General features: G+C 47.4%; 1 protein-coding gene across 1 annotated transcript in view; it reads right to left on the bottom strand.

Moving 5' to 3' along the window:
* Positions 1-25,799, bottom strand: part of LOC146202200 (N-acetylated-alpha-linked acidic dipeptidase 2-like) — a 38,353-nt gene that overhangs the window by 8,471 nt on the left and 4,083 nt on the right. Inside the window, exons 4-16 of the mRNA XM_084584244.1 lie at positions 24,890-25,046; positions 22,794-22,919; positions 21,442-21,757; positions 17,387-17,486; positions 15,585-15,668; positions 11,955-12,037; positions 10,644-10,855; positions 10,443-10,506; positions 10,021-10,085; positions 6,707-6,789; positions 4,634-4,715; positions 3,684-3,942; positions 1,454-1,535 (exon numbers count right to left, since the gene is read on the bottom strand). Of these exons, the coding sequence (XP_084440370.1) occupies positions 1,454-1,535; positions 3,684-3,942; positions 4,634-4,715; positions 6,707-6,789; positions 10,021-10,085; positions 10,443-10,506; positions 10,644-10,855; positions 11,955-12,037; positions 15,585-15,668; positions 17,387-17,486; positions 21,442-21,757; positions 22,794-22,919; positions 24,890-25,046 (1,713 nt within the window). The remainder of the gene's footprint in view (positions 1-1,453; positions 1,536-3,683; positions 3,943-4,633; positions 4,716-6,706; positions 6,790-10,020; positions 10,086-10,442; positions 10,507-10,643; positions 10,856-11,954; positions 12,038-15,584; positions 15,669-17,386; positions 17,487-21,441; positions 21,758-22,793; positions 22,920-24,889; positions 25,047-25,799) is intronic.

Raw genomic sequence — 25,799 nt, 5'->3', positions numbered from 1 at the left:
GCATGGCACTGTAATCAAGGGCTTAATTCTGATTCTGCTTTAGAAATGAACAGTCAGGGGTGAGCAGTATATTAACAAAATTGGCCGACGATTATAGACGGTAATGCGAAATTGGAACGCAACTTTCCGAGTACCTTGATTTTCTGATATGCTCAGTTAAAGAATTTCAGGGAGACATGTAGATACACATATGTGCACTTATATGTCAGTACTCTTTAGTGCCCCACACATAATCATCCTTCAATTGACATTCACTTTCCGTTTCTTGAGTTTTTAAAAGATTGGGGACCTTGTTAATGATTGCGGTCATCTCTAAGCATGCGTATAGGCTTACGTCCTCTTACCGGGCTCGCCATCCTATAGAGAATAATTGTGACGTCATCCGATATTTAAATCTGATATTCCACAGGGCTCAGTCGTAGGTGCCTTTTTATTTATTGTCTTCATACCAACAATGTCTACAATACAGAGGTTAAAATACGACTACTGTATACACTCGACGAAAGGCCGCACTCTTTTATAAATTTTGCGGGGCCCTTACGCGAGAGCGGAATTGTGCAGCCCAGTTTTCAATCTATATTCCGGGTAAACTATTTTATTGCAAATATTTTTGCTTTTATTTATCGCTATTGCTGTCACTGTTGCTCGGAAACAATAAGTCGTCCTCGATTCTACCCCTTACCTGTGAGATGCCTGCTAGTGTGAGAATTTTTACAGTGTTGTCCAGTCATTTCGTGCTTGGCCATGGCCATACATTACGAACAAAAACTCTCGAATTACGCTTTAAATTTCTGCAGCTGCACAGAGGTGCATGCCGAAGACGGTCCTATTTTCGCAGCAGGCCGCTTTTGCCATCTCTCAGCTCCCCGTGCATTGTGCCGAGCAAGGAAATGCACGCACATGTCCAGTTCAATTGTTCCTGAGGGGTCCTTTCGGAATTAGCAGGTGTGTCCAACTTCAACCGTTAAGATTCTATTTCAGTGGTTGCGGATGGATGTCTCCGGAAGTCCTCCCGAAAAAGAGCTTGGAAATGGGCCTCGTCATGATATATTAAATTATCTATTATAATACAGGCATAAAATTTTAGTGCTACTTCTCGCCGTACACGGTCCTGTCATTTAAAGAAAAAATGGTAGCAGCATTTTCCTGCAGCACAATGATCTGAAAACACTCGTTTTTTCTCACGCTTTATCGCTGAATGGGTCGTCTTGCCTGTAAACGTGGTCAATTGCGAATCAGTGGATTTGTTTCTGCAAGACCAGAAGAAAGCATGAAACTGACGTTTATCTCTATTGCGCATTTCTACGGTGTTGAGTTTGTTGCTTTTCCTGCTCGGGTTTGGGACGCTGACTCCGGCCCATAAAAGATGCCGGAAATACATGCTAAAGAAATGAATCGGGTGCGCAGCTTATACAAATACAAAAAGAAACGGAAATAGATGCTTGGAGCTCACTTCTTGAGGTCGACTCTTGCGAGCTCTCCTTCGAAGTGATTCAGGTTCGCCGTGAAAAGCTTGACGGCGTGGCTGAGGCTGTCTGCAAGAAGAACGATACACGGGATGAAAACATATAAGAATCGGCTGTTATCTTCGAGTACTTGCTTCACGCTTCTAGTTGCGCACGGCGCCTCTTGGAGCCAGAGAGAAATAAAAAAAAATAACTAAATGGGCGATATGTCCTCCTTTTGCATTTTGGGCAGTACTCAGGGCCACTTGCACATAGGAACGACCACAGAAAGTGCGACATACGGTGCAAAGGCCTCGTACATGCAGCGCTGGTGGCACAGCAAGTTCAACGTGATAATGACCTGTCACTGGAGCAGGTCGGGGGTGGGGGGGGGGGGGGGCAAGTCGCAGCTGCCCCAAACCTGCTTCGTGCGCGTTGAGTGACATCCAAATTGGTGGTCTCCGTCAAGTAACGGCGTATTATTTCACCGCACATATTAAAACTTTGGATTAGAGCTTCTTATAGTCTATAACATTGCCTGTGAATCGTTAGCATCGCTTGCTAGCTGGGAGGTTGAGTTTAAACGCTCACTGAGGCTTGCAGCACCGTTCTTTGTGTCAGCTAATTGAAGTAAGCAGTTTCATGCAGTCATTCGGTGGTCTTTATTTCCAGTGGTTTTTGCGGTGTTGGCATGCGCGTGAGGCAGAAAGCTCTCCGAAACCCTACATGTGTGCGCGTGTTTATATGAAACGCTTCTATTTATATATACCAGCAGACTTTTTTCATCCCGCACCGGTGCCAGAGCTCACCGCGAGCGTAGAAATATTACACAGATAGTGCTTCCAGCAAAAAATGAAACAACTGCTGTCGATGCATCCAGGGCGGGCTTGGGCGCACAGATGTTCGGTGCATCTGGGTCGCCGGCGCACGCGTTCCGAACGGCGTGCTGGCAGAATGATAGGAGAAGTCGCTGCTTCCTTGCTACGTTTTTACAGCTTTCAATCTTTGGAAAAAATGGTTGCGAAGTAATTTTCACACTATAGATATAAGCGAGCCGCAGCTGAGTTGTATACGATCGCACATGTGCTTGAGAAAACCTTTTAACGCCACTCAAAACGAACTGATGAGATGTTTCTTACATATGAGCGCCGGGAAGCTCAGATTGATTTGCCTTTGTTTTTTAAAGCTTTTGGCTTTTTTGCCTCTTTGCCTTTGTAAGCCCCGGTGGATGCACACAGCGAGGAATGCGGCTTCAGTACGTCAGACGAATGACGCTCGTTGTAGGTATATAGCTGTGACGTCAGTCAGTCGACACCGTGCTTAGCAAAGCAGCTGGTTCGCGCATGTTGCTAAATGTTGGTTGTCGAAATACCTTTCAAAGCAAATCAGTCCTCGAGTACGACAGCAGATATTGCTGAACCGTTCAAACAGACTAATAGTACAACTGCACTTAAGCTTCCCTCCAATAAATTAATAAATAAATAAATACAAATAAATAAAAAGATAAGGAAAGGAAAATAGGGATGGAAGGAAAGAAAGAACCGCGACCAACTGTTATGCGCGTTCACAACTGGAAGCAGGCCTGTTGGAGTTTCTGCTGGGGTTCAGTTTACTGATCGAGCAAGGAGACAGCATAGCGCCGTCTAAAGGTGCAACAATGACGCTTGTGCCCCTGAAGCCCTCGCACGCGTGCCACGATAAATCGTGGTCAAGGTTCGTCGCCACTGTACGTGTGGCTCGTCAACAACCGTTGAGTCAGCAGAGCGCCACGCAGCGCCACGCAACGCCGCGCCAGGCCATTGTTGCCGATTGATCAACTGGAAAGCCGTAAGCATCGGATGTGGCGCTGGCTTGTTTCGCACAAGCCTGATCGTGTTGCAAATTGTAGGAAAACACGTCCCCCCTTCCTCCCATTTCGCCACCTTTCCTGCACCGCGTGGCGCACTCCGTGGGGGGTTTCTAGGTGTTGTTTGAGGCGGCAGCGGTGAAAGGGAAGAACCAAAAAGCAATGTTCTCGAGCGCATCTGGTCTCGACTCACGGACAGCAGGGATTGCATGCATGTGGCTGACCTGCCCTGTGACCTTTTATGTCATTATTTCTTGAACTTGGAAAAGAATATTTCCGACGGATTTTTCACGAGCTCCGGTACGAGCACGGTTCAGTCCTTGCCGACGTGCGCAAAGCTCCGGCGTGCTGCATTCGACTACTTAAGCGTACATGAGTAGGAAGGCGGTTACCGAAGCGGACGCCGATCCTCTCTACGAGCTCCTTGTGTTGTGTGCTGATTTCGCTGAACTCCATGTTGAGGCGCGCGCTGAGCTCCTTGAAGTCGTAGGGCAGCAGTATGGCCTCGGACCACTGCCACAGTAGCGCGATCAGTAGTTCGCGGCACATCCTGTGTATTCGGTAGTTCGGGTCGATGAACTTGTCCGCCAGCTCGAACACGTCGTACGAGGTGCCCAGAGCCGGAAAGAACAGGCCCCTGCTCGCGTTATTCTGCGAGGACAGGTTGTAGTTACGTAGGCGCAACGCCACGATTACGTTCGCGATTAGTGTAGCTTTCAAGATACACGACGCCATGCGTCTCCGCAGTACTGGAGACTTGATTCGATCACCGCATGAATACATCAAGCGAGTCAGCTACTGGCACATTTGGAACCAAATGCCACTTTTGTAAAAAGACGCTCGCTTTGCAGTGCATTCGCCATCGTATTTACCTCTGGTGTGGCGCCTCTGCTTACAGTCGTCAGTATAGGGAACCGGCGAAGACGGATCGAAATAAATGGGAGATATGGTACGAAATAAACGCGCGGATTCTTGGTAACTGAACGCTTTCCTGGCATTCAGCACCCAGGAGTGGTGACAATTGATACGATTTTTATTGTGATGCATTCTGCAGGCAGCAAACAATATCGCAAGCATTCCTTGATTCCTCAACTAAATGCCTGTGTGCGCTTTGACGTCAAATCTATCCTCTGTACACTTGTCATCCTGTACTTACAGCATTTCAATGGATGCACAGGGCACTCACGGGCTTGCAGTGCAGCTTAAGAGAAAAAAATAAATGTGCGATATTTGACCTAAACTAGTTTTGTCTGAAGGAAACCTCTGAAAGAGGGTCTACTGGAGTTGAGCGGCTCTCGTGACGTCACGTATGTGGTGCACGTGCAACCGTTTCTTTCCTTACTCCAAATGCGACGTCCAGGCTCGGAACTCCAGCCAACTGCACAAACGGGGTAAAGCCTCCCGTTTTCCGAAGCATGGGTAAGCTGGAATAGACACATACATATACTTGAGACAAAGTATGTACACGGACAAGAAGCCGTACATGCTCGAAACGGACTCGATATTAACCATGTAGAAAACATGCCTTACAGGACTACTCGTATGTAGTGCTTATGGATTACGGCTTATAGGGCTTACTTCCTAAAGGGACTCGAGCAAGGGCGTAGTGAAGGGCTCCGAAAATTTCGATCGTCTGGGGTTCTTTACATAGCCTTCACGCAGCGCAGTGCACGGGCGCTTTGCTTTTAGCCTCCATCTTAAAGCGACCGCCGCGGCCGAGATTTGGAGCGTTTATGCCGGGAAATGAAGAAAAATAGAAGAAAAATAAAAAATGAATAAAAAAAAACAGTCATCAACAGACAGGAAGAGACAACAGAAAAGAAACTAAGCCAGCGTGCTTGCTATCGGCGCGTGCTTCATTTCCGTCATAGTACATACCATTGAAAAGATACCGCACCAAGCGCTCTTGAATGCTCTATCTCCATAGGTGAATAGACAAAATTTCGACGTTCGGTATGCGTATCTGGTGCGAGGAAAGATAGCTAGCATTTATCTAGTTCGTGCAGTTTTCCAATCGAAAAGAATGGTTGGCAGTCGTCCATTTGAAGCAAAAAGGTCACAAAATTAACTTCAATCCGTTGTACAGGAGGAGGCACGGCGGGTGATATTCTTGAGTGTTGTTCCGCCCATTCCGGGAGAGAGAAGTATAATGAGAACAGTGTTCTCCGCTGCTTCGGGGATTTAGTGACACTGATCTATAGCTTGGGTCTTCTTTAGGGGTATCAGTGCGTGCTGTTAATTGTGGTTAACACTATAGTCATGAGGCTGATGCCGTTCTGTTTCCTAACCGCAAGGACTAGTTGAAAGTTAGCGCCGGAAGCGCGCTATAGAATGAGGTAAACATGATGCTGAGATTTACAGCCTCATATGCCCACCTTTCTTCAGAAATATTCACTGGAGCTACAGCGTTTCCATGCACGTCATCAATGCTTGCAAGCGTGGTGAGTCCCGATAAAAATGTTCAGCATGTATATGAATTTGAGAAAAAAAAAAAAAATATCTGGAAAAATAAATCGAGTACTTCAATTCAGCAAGTGCTTAGGGTGCGGTCCTTTTGCACATGGGCCATTTTCTAAGCCAGGCTTTCTTCTTTACGTAATCACTTAGGGCGAGTTTTTGGCTTTCTCTCAATTCTCAGCAATCCGAATATGTTCGAAGTAGTCAAACAGTGGCTTGCAACTCTTAGCCACATCGACTGCAGCGGGCCGTTCCTTTGATAATCTCACCGAATCGAATATTTGCGCAAGCTAGTAAGATAGTTAACATCTGAGTTAGCATCCAAAGTGCTATTTCACATAATAGTGCGGATAACGTACAATGCAAGACTCTCGTTGCGGTAGCCCAATCGTAGGAGCGCCACGTGTCACATGCGAATGTCACGGGTTCGGTCTCCAACGCTGGTTTGTTCTTTTCGCTTACTTTTAGTAATCTTCAGTTTTTGCTCAAATATAGTGCAGGTAGTGAACAAAAACAACTGCACTGCTACGACTTAAAATATAAGAAAAGAGCTTCCACTCCCCGATAAGTTTCAGGGAATATCAATCACCTGTCGACCGACAAGGCGCCGGCAGTGGCAGCCAGAAATCGTTACAGCGCGCGTTAGCCATGTTTTACCCACCCATAGAACGCGAACGTGAACAGGAAAACCTCGGCATACAAAAAAAAAAAAAAAAAAAAGAAGGCCTCCACGGTTTGCGTTAATCACGGTTGCTCGCAGCCACGCAAGTAGAGCAAGCTGCTCACGCGTGCACCGCCCATTGCAAGTTCCGGCGTTAGCACCCGGTAACGCGTTCGGACTCGAACGCTTCCTGTACATACACATGCAAACACAGAGCGTCCCTGGCAAAGGGACACGAGCCGTGCCTGCGTGCTCGAGTGGCTCCGAAGAGCGGCGGCCCGCTGACGCAGCACTTACTCGGGCTGTCCGCTCTCGCCCGCAGCCGCAGACAGGTCCGTGTACCAGGCGTTATAGTAGCTGGTGTTCCGGAAGTGCGGCACCTGTGGGGCAAAGTCAGGCACGCCCCCGGTGATCCCCGTGCAAGCACCCACACGTGGCAGCGAGGATGCATGCTCGTCTCTAGGCTCGACTCCAATCGATTCCCTTGAAATATGGAAAGTAAGCCTGCCCCTAATAACGCATTCTTTCGCTGGGCGTGTGCCATTAATATTACCGAACAACGTGTCCTGGAGCTCGGAGACCGCATTATATTTGCCAACGTGGTCGACGCTCTAGTGTACGGAGCCTCCGAATTTCACGTTAGTCGCCAGAGCTAGGTTAATCACGCCCCGTCGCTGCGGTAGCCAGTCGATGAGGGGCGTCGCGACCAGAAAGTTATTCAAATTTCATCACCAGCACCAGAGTTAGCGCACCTTGCGGTGCCTGCCTTATACCGTTATAGGAACGCTCTTTTAGGTACTCGCACGACCGCTTGACCTGAATGGCGTCGTTCTGGGTAAAAAAAGAACGAAGCTGTTAATGTGCACGTGTTGGAACACATTCGTCCGCTGCGAATCACGATTGCAGCACTGCATTCAAAGAGGAGACTTTAAATGCTTATTTTGAAAATGTCACCTTCTAAGAGACTTCTTTCGTCACTCTTGAATGCCTAGAGCACTGTGCATGTTTTTTTTTTTCTTGTGCAAAAAAATAAAAATAACTAATCTGCATCCGGCTTTGTGGCTATAACCTGCAAAAAAAAAACTAAGAAAACTGAGCTGTACTGTATATTGGCTTTAACGTCCCATTTAACGACATTGGCTATGAGTGAAGACGTCATGAAGGTCTTCGATAATTTCGACCACCACAGGTTCTTTAATGTGCGGTGATATTGCAGAGCACACGGGCACTTCTAATTGCACCACCATCGAAATGCGACTGCCGCGACATGGATCGAACCCGTGTCCTCGGGTGCAGCAGTTGAGCGCCCTAAGCACTGATCCACCGCGGCGGGGAACAGTGGCAAAAAACTGTAAATTGCGAAGTTAAATGCTCCGAAGTGACACACACAGGCTACGAGGGGCGTGCGCTGACGTCACGTAGCCCAAGGGCGCCATAAGCCCTTCGCCTCCATCGACATACGGCTGCTGTGACTGTCATTGAATCCGAACCTTGGGAACAACAGCCGGCCGCTAAATCCACTGAGCCACTGCGGCGGGCGAATTGGGGTAATCAGTTGGTTGTTCAAGCTGCAGAGAGTAATTTTGTCCATTACGAGTTTTGCATTCGCGCCGACACTGCGAAGTCCAAGGCATGATCCATTCTCCTGAGAGCCGTACTCTCACAAACCTATCTAGGTTCGCGTTTTGCCTGCGTCCCAACGTTTTGACTCCAGTGCATCTAAAGGCTTATATTGTTCTTTTTCCAGGTGTGACGTAGGAAGGCAACGCGCTTATGCAGCTGCTGTGAGGTGTGTCGACAACGCGCTGGAAATAACAGCACCGGAACAAACGGGCTGTAAGTAACACGGCTTGCCTCGTGCGATGCATGTGAGTCGAACAAAACATTTATACTCTCAACTATATACTATAAACCGGGTGTGCGTTTTACGCTTACTCTTAACCGCTGCAGGCTTAGCGTGCGTAGCAAATAATCTCGTCGTACACAAGGCTCTCTGCTAGCTTACAACGCTGTAGACAAGTTAGCAGCGACGATTGCCTACTGTGCTTTGCAGTGGGCCGTTTGGAAAACGGAAGTGGGCCTTATGACGGTATTAGCGCTTTTTTTGAGCGCGTTTTTGAATAAATAAAGTGAGAACTATCGCAAAAGTGCAGCTGCTGCGATTCAGTTGACCGAGGTGATCACAACATTTCAACCGCTGAGTTCCGCATATTTAACCCAGATAAGTCCTGCTGCCGAGAGTGCACTTGTATCTCTAGCTATGGCACTAATAAAAAAAAAAAAAAGGTGAGGGGGGTAAGCACCTTGCATTGTACACGCTAGAAAACGCTCGTCCCCGCGTAACGTCTGCTACACAGATGCGGACTTGTGGAGCTAGTGTCCTGGATAGGGCAGTGATCGCGTGCGGGTGTTTCCGGGGGTCTCCGCGAACACTTTAGAAAAATTGCTCCAAACACAGAGTTTGAAATAAAATAAGAGATATTTGGCGGAACAAAATCTCAGCTGCCGCGGACGAAATTTACTGTAATAACTCCTAAAATTTTAAAGCTAAATAACTATAATAATAATTAAAATAATTATAATAATAATTAACCTTTTAACAAACGCAGTTTGATGGTTAGTGCCAGTGGGGAGTTTGAAGCCGTGGACAAGAAAATGCTGCATCAGTTTTTGAGACGAAATTAAACTAATTTTGTAGAAACCAGCTGCGCGAGGAAATCCGACGCTTTTTTTTCCACACGAAGCCGATACTCAGCGCATCGCAGGCACACGAAGCTCGGTGGAAACGTGGCGTACGCTTGTGACGCCTGCAAGTGACAACGGCACCCAATTCAAACTCTCTGCTCCATCGCTCTGTAGACATTAACGACCACGATATTGCAAAGTCTTCCTCTTGTATTAAGCGGCGAAATGAATTATCAGGCAACTCTGGAATACTGTAACATTAATGCCCCCAATTGCCACATACGGGCTACGGGGACGTGCGCCTACATCCCACAGCCCACGGGCGCCTCCATTGAAGTACGGCTGGCATGGCCAGCATCGAACCCGCAACCTTCCGGACAGCAGCCGGACGGGAAAGGCATTGAACCACCGTCTTGGGAAAAACTAATAATCAGTTGGTCGTTAAGGTTGTAGAGAATAACTTTGCTTCATATCGATTATCTGTACCATAGCGATCACTACATATATATATATATATATATATATATATATATATATATATGTATGTAGTGATCGCTATGGTACAGTTATACATTATTTTTTAAAATACGCCAAAAATTCTTTTCCAAAATTTGTCTCAAATTCCTGGGCCTATTTTAAGACCGAGGGAGGATCTGCGGATGTACTGATTGGAGCAGCTATACAATATGCGAAAAAAAAAAATTACGTTCAAAAACTCTTTTCCAGAATTTTCCCAAAATTTCTGGGCACGATTTAAAGAATTTTTGAAAGTGTCCGCTGAAACGGCAGGCAGAAGCGGCAACAGAGTACGGCACCCACGAAGAGTGCCGATTGCGGGGTTCACCCTTGGCGCTGACCCTGCTTTCACTCGAGCGACTGCGCGAGGAGCGGTGAAACGCGGCCAGTGCTTGTCAGAATCGTCTTACCCACTTGCCCACCTCCCTGAAAGCCTTTGAGAACACGGGAGATCCAGTCACCGAGAACGACGGTCCTGAAGTAGAGATGCAAAAGTAAACTGATTAGCTCTTTGCACACTGAGAGAACGCTGCCGGTTGTGAGAGAAGCGCTGCATTATCAGCGCTGTGAAATGCGTTCGGTCAGTACAGGAAGGAGGTATCCATTACGACAGCATCAGTTCGGCCAATTCGCAAGTTAGCAAACGGAATCTTTTGCATGGAACCATTACTGCCGTGTGTTAAAGGGACCCTTGAGGCGGAGAATTTCGTTCGGGCGCGTAAAACGAAAGAGGTGTTGGCGGAGGGTAAAACCGAGAAACCGTGACATTCAATGAACAAATTAATGTCATGCTAATGACAATGTTTATTAAGAATTTGTGTCTTATTCTCACCAGAGGTGCAGATGTCCGAATTGAAGTAGGCCACAGTCCTGGCGGATAGCTTGTGCAAGTTTCCCTGAGAAAAAAGTCCGATGACAATATCAATTACACAACCGAATATGCAGTTTCGTGGAATCGCCCATCTCGTACAGCTGTCAGCACGCCTGTCTACAGACAAGCGCTAGATTCGCTTTCGGCAGTAGCGGAGCGTACCTCGACGAACTCCGTGGCGCCGATCTCTCCGAACTCGTGCGCGTCCCAGGCGCCGAACACGATGGTTCTACGGGGCCGCCATGGGTGCTTCTTGCTCATGTACTGCTTGTTGATGATGTAGCACAGGCCGAGCGCCTGCGCCAAAGCTGAACCGGGGGCTACGGCGCCACCGCCCCATGAGTCCAAAGGCACACCGAACACCACGTACCGGTCTGCGAGCACAGCAGGGACAGGGAGAGACAAGGATGAGCACGCCGCTTCATGGAAGGCTCGGTGAATTTCAGAATTGTTTCCGTAAACTGAGAACGTTTGTCGCCACATAATGCACCTTCCTCGCAGAATTGTTTCGCTGCAGGCGTATACCTATAGATGACGCCGGGTACTGTGGCACAGATCACGCTGCCTTGGGGTTCACCCAGCTGTCGCCTTCGACACCGGCGTCATTTTATTATATGTATTTACAGAGACAGACTCTGAACGCGGTGAATAGTAGGGGTTTCTGCTGGACGTAAAACACTGCATCAATCCATCCACTCAGAGCCCCTTGAGCGACGTATAATTTTACAGCGAGAGCCGTTGTTATAGTACGCGTTGTTTAGGCCATGCAGCCTTCCACTCTGTGCTGGAAGCATGTCTTAATGACATTGTGACATAATTCAAATGCTATCAACCAATGTGGGCATGGTGCACACAGAAATGAATTGATTGCCAACTGCTCGCTGAGGCAAGTGGCAAAGCGGAAAGGAAAAATTTATTCTCTTTAGTTTTAGGGTATAGAAGGGTGAGCGAAATTGCAAGAGGAAAAAGAGAAAGAAGGTGAGAGATGAAAGGTGGCCAGTGCAACTGTCACATGTCAACAGTGGCAGGTAGCAAAGTGGAGAGAAGAAAATTCTTTTTTGGCAGAGAAAGAAAGAGAGGAGGTGGGAGGCGGCGGTCATGGCGAGAGCGCACGGATGCGCCATTTTGAGGGTTCTTGCATGAAAGAATACAAGGCTACATGTATGGCTAAACCGAAGCCACGAAAGCTTTCGCCGAATCATGCGCCTGTGAGCCTAGCTATACTATTTTTTTTTACTTAGCTATGAAAATTTGTGTTCTGCACAAAAAATACTGAAAGTTTTCAAACAAGGTAGAGCGGGGAAAAGGTTCTTATAAGATGTTTACTGTACGCTGCTTAAACAAGAACCGCAGATACACTGAACGAATACACACTGGCTCGTCGTTCACACACGATTGCCGTTCAAAAAGCACAATTTTCAGGTAACAATACACAATACTAGAGAAGAAACAAACAAAACAATTCTGACCAACCTGGTTCCACTTCTCCAGGGAAGAAAGCCACGATGTTCTGGATGTTGCTGTCGTGGATGACGTTGTGAATGCTGACTGACAACCTATAAAAGGTTGCGAATGTATTAAACATATATCCGTCACAAATCTTCGCGTGTGCTGGAATCAAGGCCACATTACCTAGTAGACAGCGTGTACGCGAGTAAAAATGAAGCTACACGGCATATACTACTCGGTAAGATAGGCGTTGGTACCAAGTCAGGTGCGTCAGTTGACGTCATTCTTTTCGAAAAGAAATGTGCTGCTTTATTTTGACTGACAATGATGGCAAAGAGAAAGCGCGCAAGGCAGAAAGACGTTGGTGCACTTGCGTTCCAAGTAAACTGAAATTTAATTCAATTGAATCAGAAAGGTATCGCGAATGTCTTTAGGCGTTAACGCTATATACTAAAGATCTTTGATTGGAGAAATGTAAGCAAATATGCCTCACAGGCGCATTGCAATTCATTTAAGAGCTGCCACCCCTGATCGCGTTAGCAGCATTGCGCTCCGAATAGTGCCTCAAGCGACTCAGGTCACGTACAGAAATAGAACGACCTATCTTACGGACCCTTAAACGAAGCTATTTTTGTTCCTAATGGGTTTGTAAGACCCCGCGAAGCGCTTTCAGAGATAAAATTCTGCTCGCTTTTGAAGTTCAGAAAAAAAAAAGAAACGTGGTTTGAACTTAACATATATGGTTTGCTTGTTTCTGTCAGTCGTGAAATATTGTAGTAGAATGTGGGGTTGAATGTCCCGAAGCGAAATAGGCTACGAGGGACGCCGTAGTGAAATAAGGCTCTGACTAATCTAGACCATATTGGGATCTATAACGTGCACTGATACCGCGGAGCACTTGGGCACCGAAAATTGAGTAGCCCCGCTGCGGTGGCGCAGTGGTAGGGGCGCTAGACTTCTGTATCCAAAGGTGCGGCACCGAATCCCGGTCACGCCTGCCACTTTTCGATGGAGGCGAAATGCAAAGCGCCCATGCGCTGTTCGATCTCAGTGCGCGCTAAAGAACTCCAGGTGATCGAAATTTCCGAAGCCTTCCACTACAATGTCTCCCATAGCGTCAGTCCCTTGGTGCGTTAAACACCGTAAACCAACCAAACGAAAACTGACTACATTATATTTACTAATATAATAACATTACAAATTTGCCGTCACCTGCGACAAAAAGCGTTATTTATTTAAAGAGGTGTACACGCACGCCCGTAAATTTCCGGTCTTTGATTTGCTCCGATTTACCAGTAACCCGAGCATACGCACATCATTGGTGTACATCGCGAGCCCACCTAATTTATAGTAGGATGAAGGAGCTCGCGGAAGCGGGAATTGGGAAGGCTCTATCGGTTAGCTTACAGCATAACTAAGGTGATGAAAACTGCTGCTGTGGCTACCATTGAAGCACCCAGCTCCGATGTGCAACGCGTAAACTCCACTGTTCACTACTGTGGCTATTATGCGTTGAATGTTTCACTGAAGGGCTACCGAGTGTTGAAAAATAAAGAAATGACTCGCTCTTCCTCTGATGAAAACTTATTGTCTTGTTTGCCTATACGAAATCAGTTGGGTTAACCTCTATGAACTCCCATAAGGCACGAAAACAAGTTGAATCGCACGTTGTTTGGCTAGTTTGAAAGATTTTTCTGCACAAAATTTAGATAGGCAGCATCGTGCATGTCTACACTTTCAACTGGTGCTCTTGACGGCGCTTGCTGCTGGCATTGACTAAGCATTGACAGCTAATCGATAGCCTACCCCTCCACACTTTGGTGCGCGCTTCCCGCATGGAAAGACGCCTAACAGCGTCATCTCTTGGAAAACTGCTTCACTATAAGTTCCGTCTTACGGGCGGCATATTTGCGCTCGATGAAATCAGCTGGCCCCAGAGTTTTGTGAGCTCGTTTGCGATGACCTGTGGCGACGCTGAGCTATCTTTATCCTGGTATATCTCGCATTATCTTTAGGTCTTCGTGGCGAGATAGCCTGTACGCGCTCACGGGCCAGGAGTGGCGGGAAGTTTACAGGGGCTGGAGTGGCGGTAAAGATAACGAATGTGTGGTTGGTGCCATACACACATATCCTCATAGAGCATGGTTTTTGAGCTCCGCGGATAAGTTTCCTCCATTTCCCGCCCACTTTTTGTGAGCAGCCACGCTTGCACAGATAAGAGCTTGTCGCTGCGGTTCTTTGATGTCGAATTGCAGGCGCTGACCGGGCACAAGGGCCTGTGCCGAGCAACGTCCGTGTGTCGCACACGTGCGGCTTACACATCATGGAGTCGGGCCTACGTTTCGGACAAGTAGCGCAATCAGGAGGCGAGGCTAATCATATTGACGAGCAGTCAGCTGCGTAAGGTTTGTCACTGACAAGCTTTATTACTTCCGTACCTTTGAGCACAATACATAATTAGAAAATAATTGCCCGAGTGTTTGCGTGTTGGGCACCTTTGCACCTATGCCATGTATTGTTATTCAAGTTCGTTGTATTTAAATCATGCAGCTTTCACAAGCTAGAAATATATTTTTTCATGCCTCTTGTAGTCTACCTTATGCATACCTTATTGTATGTATAGTGTTCTGATAAAAATCATGTTTCTTTTACTCCTTTTATTAAATGCAACCTATCGTAGTACGATTTTTTGTCCCATTTGCTTTCACTTATGTTATAGCTTTGTTAGATTATATTAACCACTGCCAGTGTACTTGATGCACACTTGTCATTTGTTGTAACTTAGTGACCACACTATGCTGTCCTGCAACAATTGCAGGTGGAATTAGCAGCAGGTAAAAATAAATAAGATAAATATGAGAAAACTAATTGCCAAAGGTCATTGCACCACGTCTCCATGTCTTCCGGGAAGCAAGGGGGACATAATTTCTGCCCCCCCCCCCCCCTTTTTTTATGCATGCTAAGGAAGTCGCTGTTGATCCCCTCCACATTCTTTGTTTCATTTGCTTTCATGTACACATCTATGCCAGCGGTGCATCCAAGCTCGGCACAGAGGCTGACCATGTCGCTGGGAGGCAGTGCCGTACCGAAGTATGCAGGGGCCGTCGTCACCGCGACGCAGGAACGCGCGACAACAAATCGCGGCACGCACGACTGATAACATGTAGTGGGGCCTCGCTCCAGGTGCGTTTATGGCAAGTCGTACACGAAGCCAACAGCTTTGTACCTCACGTCAAATGGCCCTTTCATGACAAAGGCGGCATGTGACCACGACTGTTTGCTGCCAAGACATTTCCCCCATGTGCTTGCCTCTGTGCCAGTCGGCCGATTCATGCTCAACACTCTGCCTTATCATTACTATAACACTATTACTATTCCAAGTAGGTTAACACTGAAGTGATCTTCAAATCGCGCTAGACCACATTTGGTGGGAAAATCTCAGACCGCACTAATCCCCGCCCTTTGAGGACGGGATGGCGCAGCCCTGCACTAGGGGCACAACGGCGCAGGATAGCCATGGCAGCGACTGGTCATGCATGCACTAGTCTAGCGCTCTATAGCTGCTTCAAGCATTTAGTTCCCGACTCAATTACAGGAGCTGCCGCTTCGGGGCTTGAAAGTCGCATGATCAGGGATGAAATGTCGGGAGCTTACTTTCCCATGCTTGTGTCTCCGAGGTGGCACGGCAGGTCGAATCCGGGCGCCCATTTGTCCGGACACTCTTTCCCCTGAAGGTTCCTGAAAATAAGGCTAGAGGCTGAACAAACAAAAGCACCAGAAGCGACGAAAGAAAAACGCAGCAAGGATTAAATCTTCTATACCTTAGAAAAAATGAGGCATTTTGTGAGTTATTAATTTTTATTGGTGCAGATACTACGAGGTTTAAAATCTAACGCAATACATGAAAGTAGCCCCAATTAAATGCGCTTTTTAAAAAATATGGGCTTCGTTAAAATTTTTCATGTGTGGTTATCAAATTTCATTTGCGAAATCAATTTTTATACCAGATTTTGAAGAAAACTAGGAAATGTACGCTTTAGCTCAGAAAAAATAAATAAATAAGAAACTTTAGGATAGTAAAAATGTGTATCATTAGAAACCAGAAACAATCTCGAACAGTTTTCTGGCTAAAAACAATTGCTTTAAACTCCGTAGTTGCGCATGCCATTCATTGCGCGAAACCGTGGGGCGGAACCTCGGCAGCGCCGGCGTCACCTAACCCTGTCCAAATGATGTGGGAATCCTACAAATGAGCCAAACAACACCGGTGACGTCAGTTATCCTTTTCGAAACGGCTACATACTCGCCCAAAACGGGCCCTAATAAGAAGCTAACCCCGGTGCTGTCAAACCGTATTCTGGGCCGGTCCCTCTGGTTTTCTTCACCTCGATACTTAAATCGAATATAGTTTGAAACAGCGTCTTACGAGTCGCTGCTACTCAGCCCGTCGATGGGATCAACGGTAGACGCAGCTGAACTCCGCAATTGCGCTGCTTTTAAGGGCGCGTGACACACCGGTGGAGGCGGTCCTTCTCTTCTACGCTCCGCGGTTTTTTTTAAGAAGTTTCAGTTATCTTCGCTACAGGGGAAGAAAACACCCTAAAGCGAAATTTAAATTTTCCAGCTTCAGTGCAAATGTCTCTGCGCATTTGAAGAACGGTGCGGTAGAGTTTGAAATTGGCGTTGGTATCTATCGTTAGTAGGCCTACAGTGCTAATGGGCGCGGTAAGGAAAGAGCTCAAAAAATTAGTTGTGGATTAGCTTGTGGGTAAACCTGGAGTTACGCGAGAGCAATCGGCATGGCTACACTTAGGTTCGGCTTGAAAGTGAAGACATTGTTTTTACGCATAGTTTATTCTATGGTTTCAGCTTTATTTAGGACATAGGGGAATCACTTCACGTATGAGAACCCCTTGCCTCTCGTTGACCATTCTCATCTGGGTGTAGAAGGCTTCCAGTGGTATGTCGAGCTCCAAGGCACATCACCGTCACAACGTTCGAACGAACCTTCTGTCCTAGCAACTCGCTGTTGTCGTTCGCCTCTACCAACTACCGAGTTATCTGTCTCCTTCGCTCTTCGGACAGGCACGGCGAAATGGCGAGACTGTGGCCAATGTAGCTCTCGCTACAAAAAGCATTTTCTAATGCCGCAGTGCTATCACACTCTCAGGTGTGTGCTTTTATGGAGGTGCACTTTGAAAAGAAAAAGAAAAATCTCTCTTGAGTCGCTGCGAATTTAGATTATATGAGTATTCGCCGTGCGCCACAGATGATTTCGATTTCTCAAAGCGCATTTTCGTGGTACACCCTGAATTTGTTCTCGTACCGTGAATAACTCCAACCACAGCACCTTCGGCTCGGACGTAACATTTCCTCTTCCACAGGTATAAGCATAACCTCACTTCGCTGCGCTTTGCGTACGCGAGGAAGACTTGCTGTTGTCACGCAGACCTTACCTGAAGAGCTCAGCGGCGTCGTTGTTGTTGATGGGCTGGACTGCCAGTGTGGGCACCATGCTCTCCTCTATGGGTGCTTTGTACCGGTCGCTGACCTCGTCTGGGCACAGAGAAGAACGGTGAGCGACGCATGTACTGAGAACATGCGCGCAGACAGACTCATTTGCAACTCCAAGTAACTCACAGGCACGCACACTACGCCTAGAAGTTTATTTCGTTAAAGCGAGTGCGTACGCGTACGCACGCGCGAAGAGTAGAAGGTAGTACTTGAGGAGCATTTCCTCCTGACTATACCTACTGAGTATTTGTACTATTTGCACTCGTATATCGCGTCGCAGAACCATGAGCTAATCAGATCTAGCAAGCGGATCGCCAGAACGACAGTGTTTCCTGTTTCTGGGCACAAAGGCCTATACGAAACGAACTGAACAACGGCGGTCGTGCGGTATCCCCTCCCCGATTCCCTCATTACGTACTCTAAATCCGAATGAGGTGACAACTGCCGCAGCCTATATCCCCTCTCCCCTTCATGGATCACTGCCTTGTCGTGGCGGAGGGGCTTGCGAAACTCGATGAAGTCGTGAGCTCTGCTGTGTAGGGCCACCCAAGATAGACAGGTCACGGCAGAGAGTTCTGACAAAATGTGATTCACTGGAGAAGGTAATGGCAACCCACTCCAGTAATTCCTGCCAAGAAAACCCAATGGCCAGTCACAATACCATTATCGATATGGCGCCGGAAGATGAGCCCCCCAGGTTGGAAGGCGTCCCACATGTTACTGGGGATGAACAAAGGGCGATTCCTAGTAGCTCCAGGACGAATGAAGCGGCTGGGCTAAAGCCAAAAGGACGCTCAGTTGTGGATGTGTCGGGAAGCGACCGGAAAGTCCGATGTTGCAAGGAGATATATCACATAGCAACATGGAATGTAAGATCTATGACGCAAGGTAAACTGGATATCGTCAAGCGAGAAATGGACAGATTGAACATTGATATCTTGGGTATCAGCGAGCTCAAGTGGACCGGAATGGGAGAATTTAACTCCGGCGACCATTATGTCTTTTATTGTGGGCACGAATCCAAGAGAAGGAATGGGGTCGCTCTCATAGTAAACAGAAGAATGGGCAAAGCAGTGCTAGGGTACAACCCCAAAAACGACCGAATGATTTCACTTCGGATCCAAGGTCACCCTTTCAACATAACAGTTATCCAAGTCTATGCACCGACCACTGCTGCTGAAGAAGCTGACGTTGAGAGATTTTATGCGGACCTACAATGCCTTTTAGACCGCACCCCATCATCAGACGTCGTTTTTCTCATAGGAGACTGGAATGCTAAGGTCGGGAGTGAAGAAATATCCGGAATTACAGGCAAGTTCGGTCTTGGTGAGCCAAATGAAGCTGGGCAGAGGCTAGTAGAGTTCTGTCAAGAAAACAACCTGACCATAGCGAATACTCATTTTCAACAGCACAAGAGGCGCCTGTACACATGGATTTCACCGGACGGTCTGTACAGGAATCAGATCGATTATATTATTTGCCGACAGAGATGGAGAAGCGCTATACAAGCAGTAAAAACAAGGCCTGGGGCCGATTGTGGCACCGATCATCAGCTTCTTGTTGCCAAAATTAAGCTTCGATTGAGGAAAACGCAGAAAACTAGAAGGCCTTTCAGGTATGATCTGGATCAGATTCCATTAGAATATGCTGTGGAAGTGAGGAATCGATTTCAAGAATTAGATCTAGAAGACAAAGAGCCCGAAGAGATGTGGACTGATGTTCGTGATATAATACAAGAAGTTGCTACTAAGGTAGTTCCAAAGCAAAAGAAATGCAAAAAAGCAAACTGGTTATCTGAAGAGGCTTTGCAAATAGCTGAGGAAAGGAGGATGGCAAAAGGTATGGGGGAAAGAGAAAGATACAAGGTTCTCAATGCGGATTTTCAGAAAATAGCAAGGAGGGATAAGAATGCCTTCCTGAACATACAGTGTCAAGCAGTTGAGGACAACAGCCAATTAAGGAACACAAGAGCTCTGTATAAGACAATCAAAGATATCAAAGGAAGCTTCTGTGCTAAGCTGGGCGTGATAAAGGACAAACAAGGCAAGGACCTCACTGAAGCCTCAGAGATAAAGAAGAGGTGGCAGGAATACACAGAAGAACTGTACAAGAAGGACCCGGATGTGCAAACCCAACATAGGACGGTTGTGATTACTGATCTCGAGCCGGGCATCCTCAAGAGTGAAGTTGAATGGGCCTTAGCCAGCCTTGCTAAGAACAAAGCTAGCGGAATTGATGGTATTCCAGCTGAGTTGCTTCAAAACCTCAACCATGACGCTGTTAACACACTGCATACATTATGTCAAAAGATTTGGACAACCCTGCAGTGGCCACAGGATTGGAGGAGGTCAGTTTACATCCCCATTCCAAAGAAAGGCAGTGCCAAAGATTGTTCCAACTACCGCACGATCGCGCTTATTTCGCATGCTAGCAAGGTGATGTTAAAAATCCTGCAAGGTAGGCTGCAGCAGTATGTGGATCGGGAGCTTCCGGACGTGCAAGCTGGGTTTCGCAAGGGCAGAGGAACTAGAGACCAAATTGCCAACCTTCGCTGGATCATGGAAAAAGCAAGAGAGTTCCAGAAACCCATTTACTTCTGCTTTATTGATTATGCAAAAGCGTTTGACTGCGTAGATCACAGCAGATTGTGGCAAGCTCTCCAAGAGATGGGAGTTCCAATTCACCTCATCTGTCTCCTCAGGAACCTTTATGAAGGGCAAGAGGCCACAGTCAGAACTGGGCATGGTCTTACTGATTGGTTTCCGATTGAGAAAGGGGTGAGGCAAGGCTGCATACTGTCGCCCTGCCTATTTAACCTATATGCAGAGTGCATCATGAGGAAGGCTGGTCTGGACGAGTCATCAGCTGGAGTGAAGATTGCTGGAAAACGTATCAACAACCTTAGATATGCGGATGATACCACTTTAATGGCAGAAAGTGAAGTGGAACTCAAGAGACTTCTGATGCGCGTACAAGAAGAGAGTGAGAAGTTTGGGCTTAAACTGAACATTAAAAAGACGAAGATCATGGCGTCTTGCCCTATCAAGTCCTGGAGCATCAATGGACAAGAAGTGGAAGCTGTGACAGATTTTCTGTTCTTGGGAGCCAAGATTACCTCGGAAGGAGACTGCAGCCATGAAATTAGGAGACGCCTGCTTCTGGGAAAGAGAGCAATGGTTAGCCTTGACCGCCTAGTAAAGAGCAGAGACATTAGTCTGCCAACCAAGATCCGTATAACCCGTGCTATGGTCTTTCCAGTTGTGATGTATGGATGCGAGAGTTGGACTGTGAAAAAGGCTGACCGCCGAAGAATTGACGCGTTTGAATTGTGGTGCTGGCGAAGACTCTTAAGAGTTCCTTGGACTGCCAGAAGATCAAATCAGTCGATATTGTCGACCATAAACCCTGACTGCTCATTGGAGGGTCAAATTCTAAAGTTAAAGCTCAGCTACTTTGGTCATCTGATGAGAAGAGAGGAGTCGCTGGAGAAAGATTTGATGTTGGGAAAGGTTGAGGGTCGCCGGAGAAGGGGTAGGCAGCGAACGCGATGGTTAGATGGCATTCTCGAGGCATTGCAGATGAAGCTATGTGATGTTAAGAAGATAGTGAGAGACCGGAAAGCGTGGCGTGACATGGTCCATAGGGTCACGAAGAGTCGGACACGACTGAACGCCTGAACTGATATCCCCTCTGCTTGGGTTCATCGCTGCAAAAGCGCGTGTTGAGCTGTCGTATTTTCTCACGGTTTACAGCTTCATGGACTGAACTTAGCCACATTCAGGCGAATAATTAACGCATAGATGAATTTAGTGCTGCCATTTCACGCATGAGCCCAAACACGCACATACATCCGCACATTACACGCTTTCCGTGTAAATTTTGACCTTTGAGGATGGCACGACATATTGCCAGACTTGGGGTTTCCATGAAGATTCACGCATCGGGGCTAACAGCGTGATATTCCTCGTCGCCTTCCTTCCCGCCCTCGCGCACTCACAGCGGGACGAGTAACCGGGGCTGGTTGGATCTCCGATGTCATGCGCGACGCGCACGCTTGCGCGGCGGATGGCCGTGTTGGGCATCCACCACGACTGCGGGAAGGAGCTGGCGCCGCCCCCGGACACGTCGTGCGGGTCACTGAAAAAGAGCACGGCCCGCACGCCTTTCCTTTGCGCCGCGGCTACGGCCAGCCCCGGGCTCTCCGTGGGGCTGTAGCGGCACAGCAAGGCTCCGCCCCACAACACCTGGCCCACAGTCTTGGCCAGGTACTCCAGGTCCTCCGGAAAGCACCGGTTGCCGTACAGAATGGTTTCCTACAGGGCCACGAAAGCAGTTCCTTCACGAATCCACGCGTACGTTCGGAAACAAATGCAAACGTTCCGGTGAAGTCTCGGAGTATCAATAAAGCTCGCTAACTGCGCTGCATGATATCAGGATGTACGTGAGCCGCTGGCACAACTAGTACGACTGGTCATCGGTCTCTGCTACAATCGGGGCCATCTTCGTGAGTATGAGATGGCGCACGAACTACAGAGCTTTGAGCAATGCACTCATCCGAAACGTACTTTTATTATTCGCTCCGTAGACACAGGAAGCACACGTAGGCACTTGAAACGCATCGTCGTTTAGGGTTCTTGCGTTTCATAAGCGACATTTCCTTACATCGAACTATCTTCATTGTTCAAAACGCACTTCTTGCAATGGACTTCGATAAAAATTTGTTACGTTTATCTGGCAGAAAATTAAGACCCTTAATTGTATACGTAAACCACGCGTCCACGAGTGCCAAGACCTGACAATAGGTGGGTGGAGCCACAGATTAAAAATAACGCAGTACAAAATGTTGATCAGAGATTGAAGGCCATACACACACAAAGAAAAGCTGCTTGGATGGTGTCCCATTCCCCCTTACAGAGCAAATATTACCGCAAGGTACCTCAGCTCGAGATTCTACAAACTTTTTGCTCAAGCGAAATGTTAGTGCGTGGTAAACACGGCGGACATTACTCCTTTGTACCTTAAGTCTCGCTGAGGCAATTTGAAGATTAGGGCTAGAGAGTGCTTTCGACATGGGGAATGAATTTAACTACATAGCAATTATTGCGCACACGAAAATTATTTTGATTCAGATAGGCTAATACGCAGTTGTATCTACTCTGCTGAACACACCACAGAATGAGCCCATCCTTTGAAGTCACTGATGAGCAGACGGTACACTGTAAAGCAAGACAACAAAGCTTCGGCAAAACGGTCCCCCCAGGCTGAAAACAATGGTGCTCCTGTACTGCTCCTAATTTACGCCACCTATGGTCGACAGTGGCGCCATGTTTGATAGCCCGGGCGTCTTACCGTCAACGTGCCCTCCCTTCCGTAAGCACTGTACGCCAGCTGAGGCCCGATGTTCTTCCCCAAGACTGATGGCTCTTCGTCGCTGAAGGTGATGATAGCGTTGCCAGTGCCATCGACAAACTGCACCTGAAAAAAGCGAGTGCGGCATGATGTATGGGAGCTAAACTTATGCGAGGATAGTTTTGCGTGTGTGTGTGTGTGTGTGTGTGTGTGTGTGTGTGTGTGTGTGTGTGTGTGTGTGTGTGTGTGTGTGTGTGTGTGTGTGTGTGTGTGTGTGTGTGTGTGTGTGTGTGTGTGTGTGTGTGTGTGTGTGTGTGTGTGTGTGTGTGTGTGTGTGTGTGTGTGTGTGTGTGTGTGTGTGTGTGTGTGTGTGTGTGTGTGTGTGTGTGTGTGTGTGTTGGGCCGAGTTCAGAAAGTAAGTAAATTGACTCTAAGCAAAATCAAAGCCCAATAAAACGACTACACATCACGCAAGTGGCACATAACCGCGAAGTCGCATTTTTCTTCACTCTGTGCGATTCAGAGGATTTCAAGTACCACATACATTATGCCGCGATGGAAAATATGTGAAAAGAGCACGCATTAAGTACTTTAGATTTACACTGTTCTTTCTCTTTGCGAGTCACATAACCACATGCGAATAGGATGGCATGATTCATGGCTGAAATGTCAGAAATACCAGTTTATGGGAGGCTTGTGAAATACCTTGTGCATGGCCGAACCCTCAGAAACACGTTTTCTTGAACAGCTCAAATGAAAGAAGCGGTGAGTTTGCACGCACGCGCTTGCAATAAACGCCAACGATTGATCTCGATACACATCATTTGAGGTGCTTTGGAGCACGCAAGTTCCGGAGGTTTCAAATGAAATAAAAAATTATGGAGGGGGGAGGGGATATTTTCGCATTGCCTGTAAGGGTATGACGCCACAGCATAGACTACCACCTGACACATAAAGTCCGGCTTTAACCAAGCCGTATGAACGTGCCTGCGTGGCTTATTGGGGTAAGATGTCGGACTCGGAATGCAAGGCAGGCTGATTCTGATATCACCCTCCCATGTGAAACGAGAGGCCCGAGTTGGCAGCTCCTGAAAAACATCACGTCATGCAGCTCTATACGGCCAGCCAGTTCGCGGCCATAACAGCTGCCACCTACCGGCTGCCAACAATATGCTCACGAGTTTTCGCTCACAATGTCCACGCCAATAACGCCGGATTTTCTGGTGAATGGAGCTAAAATGACAAAGGCGCTCGGGTGTCAGAAAGCGTCCCCAAACGTATGTATCGCTGGCTGATTCTTGAACATTTCTTGCCTTTCAACTGTGTTGAGGTGCTTGTAAAATTATATTATTATGCACTGCATCAGTCATGCAGGGAAAGTCCCGCCACAGCAAGCAGTGCAACAACAGATGCGTGGTGTGCATTTAGTCCGGATTGTAACGGCGTTTTGGATGCTTAACGCATAATTCTCCACCTTACCTACATGGCTATGGAAAAACTTGAGTCTGCAAGCATGATAGTCTTGGAAATCAGGGCGATATTTTCCTGTACTTGGCGGCTTACTTTTGAGGTTTTTTTGGCAGTATAAACACTTTACCCTGTGGGACCTGCTCAAGGCACTCACTCCCCAACGCCTGGCTATGGGTATCTACACAGAAGGCAGGTGCCGCGCTGTACAGAAGCTGTGTGCACAAAGTTCTATTGCGCGAACGTTCTTCGTGGTTGGCAGCCGAACGACCATTAGTCATCCACGACGTTTATCAATGTAATGGAAAAACCGCGACATCTAATGAAAAGGGCACCGATTAATTTCGAACCGCATTTACGCAATGACAAAACAAAATGCCTCCCACCTCTAATATTCTGCGGGTCCAGTAAATCGTTACTTATCGCAAACAAAGATGCAACACTGTGCAATGTATTACACGAAAGTAATGGCGCTATATATGCAATGTTTGCCAAGGACACGAAGTTTGGACTATACACTGACCGAATACGCTGGCACCGAAAAAGCCTCCACCATCACTATTTTAATTTTTGGCGAAAAGGTGCCTGCACGCATTGCCTGTACGCAGTGGTTGTTATAGCATGCTTACCCTGTTTCTCTCCGTTGTGCTGGGATGAGACAGGCTGACCACGTAGGTGAATGTCTTCGTGTGATTGACCCTGTTGTCCTTCATGAATCTATCGATGTAAGTGGCAACCGGAGACTCTATGTCTGTGCCGGCGACGTATCTCAGGTCTGTTATTGTCCTGCGTCAGGGTAGAGTTTGAACGCTGCATACATTTGTGGGCCCGAATAGCCGTTGAAGAAAATTAACCGCGATTTGCACCAGAAATAAATTTGGGCAAAGAAGGGGACGGTACGAGCAGCAAACTGACCCATTTGGCCCTAAGCCATATCATGTTGGCACAAAGACAAGCCACTGTGATCGTCCTTGTGGTCTTTTCTCAAATTCGCGACGAGGCTTTAGCAAACGTCGCAGCCGCCGTTTCTTGCATCGCATTAGTTAGAAACTGGCACCCTTCTATAAATCAAGCACAGTCTCTTGGTTCTCATAATGTAAATCGCAAATATTTGCAGCACGACCTTTGTAATGGCCACTTTTGCACTATCCTCGTGGCAGTGGCTGATTGTTTAGGGTGCTAGACTAATGAGCCGGAGGACGAAGGTTCATCCTGGCAGCAGTGGCGGTGTTTCGATGGAGGCCAAACACAAGACGCCCGCGTGTTGTGCGATGTCATGCAAGTTTAAGAACCAAGGTAATCGAAATTGCCCACACCTCTCCATTATGACATCCCTCACAGCTTAAGTCGTTTTGTGGCGTTAAATCTTACAAAACAAACAAACTATGGCCCTACATGATAGCAAGTGCCCAGCCAAGACAGCTTAACCAAAAAGATGTGTTAACTATCGCCACGCCGCCTTCGCATCCGCATTGGGGCTCCAACCAATGAGCACAGACCGAAGTGGAAAAGAATACTTGGTGGACACTTCCAGAATAT

The sequence above is a fragment of the Amblyomma maculatum genome, chromosome 1 (assembly GCF_055883805.1).
Source record: "Amblyomma maculatum isolate TAMU_Amacu chromosome 1, ASM5588380v1, whole genome shotgun sequence".
Lineage (NCBI taxonomy): Eukaryota > Metazoa > Arthropoda > Arachnida > Ixodida > Ixodidae > Amblyomma > Amblyomma maculatum.
This window is presented reverse-complemented; position numbering and strand designations above follow the sequence as displayed.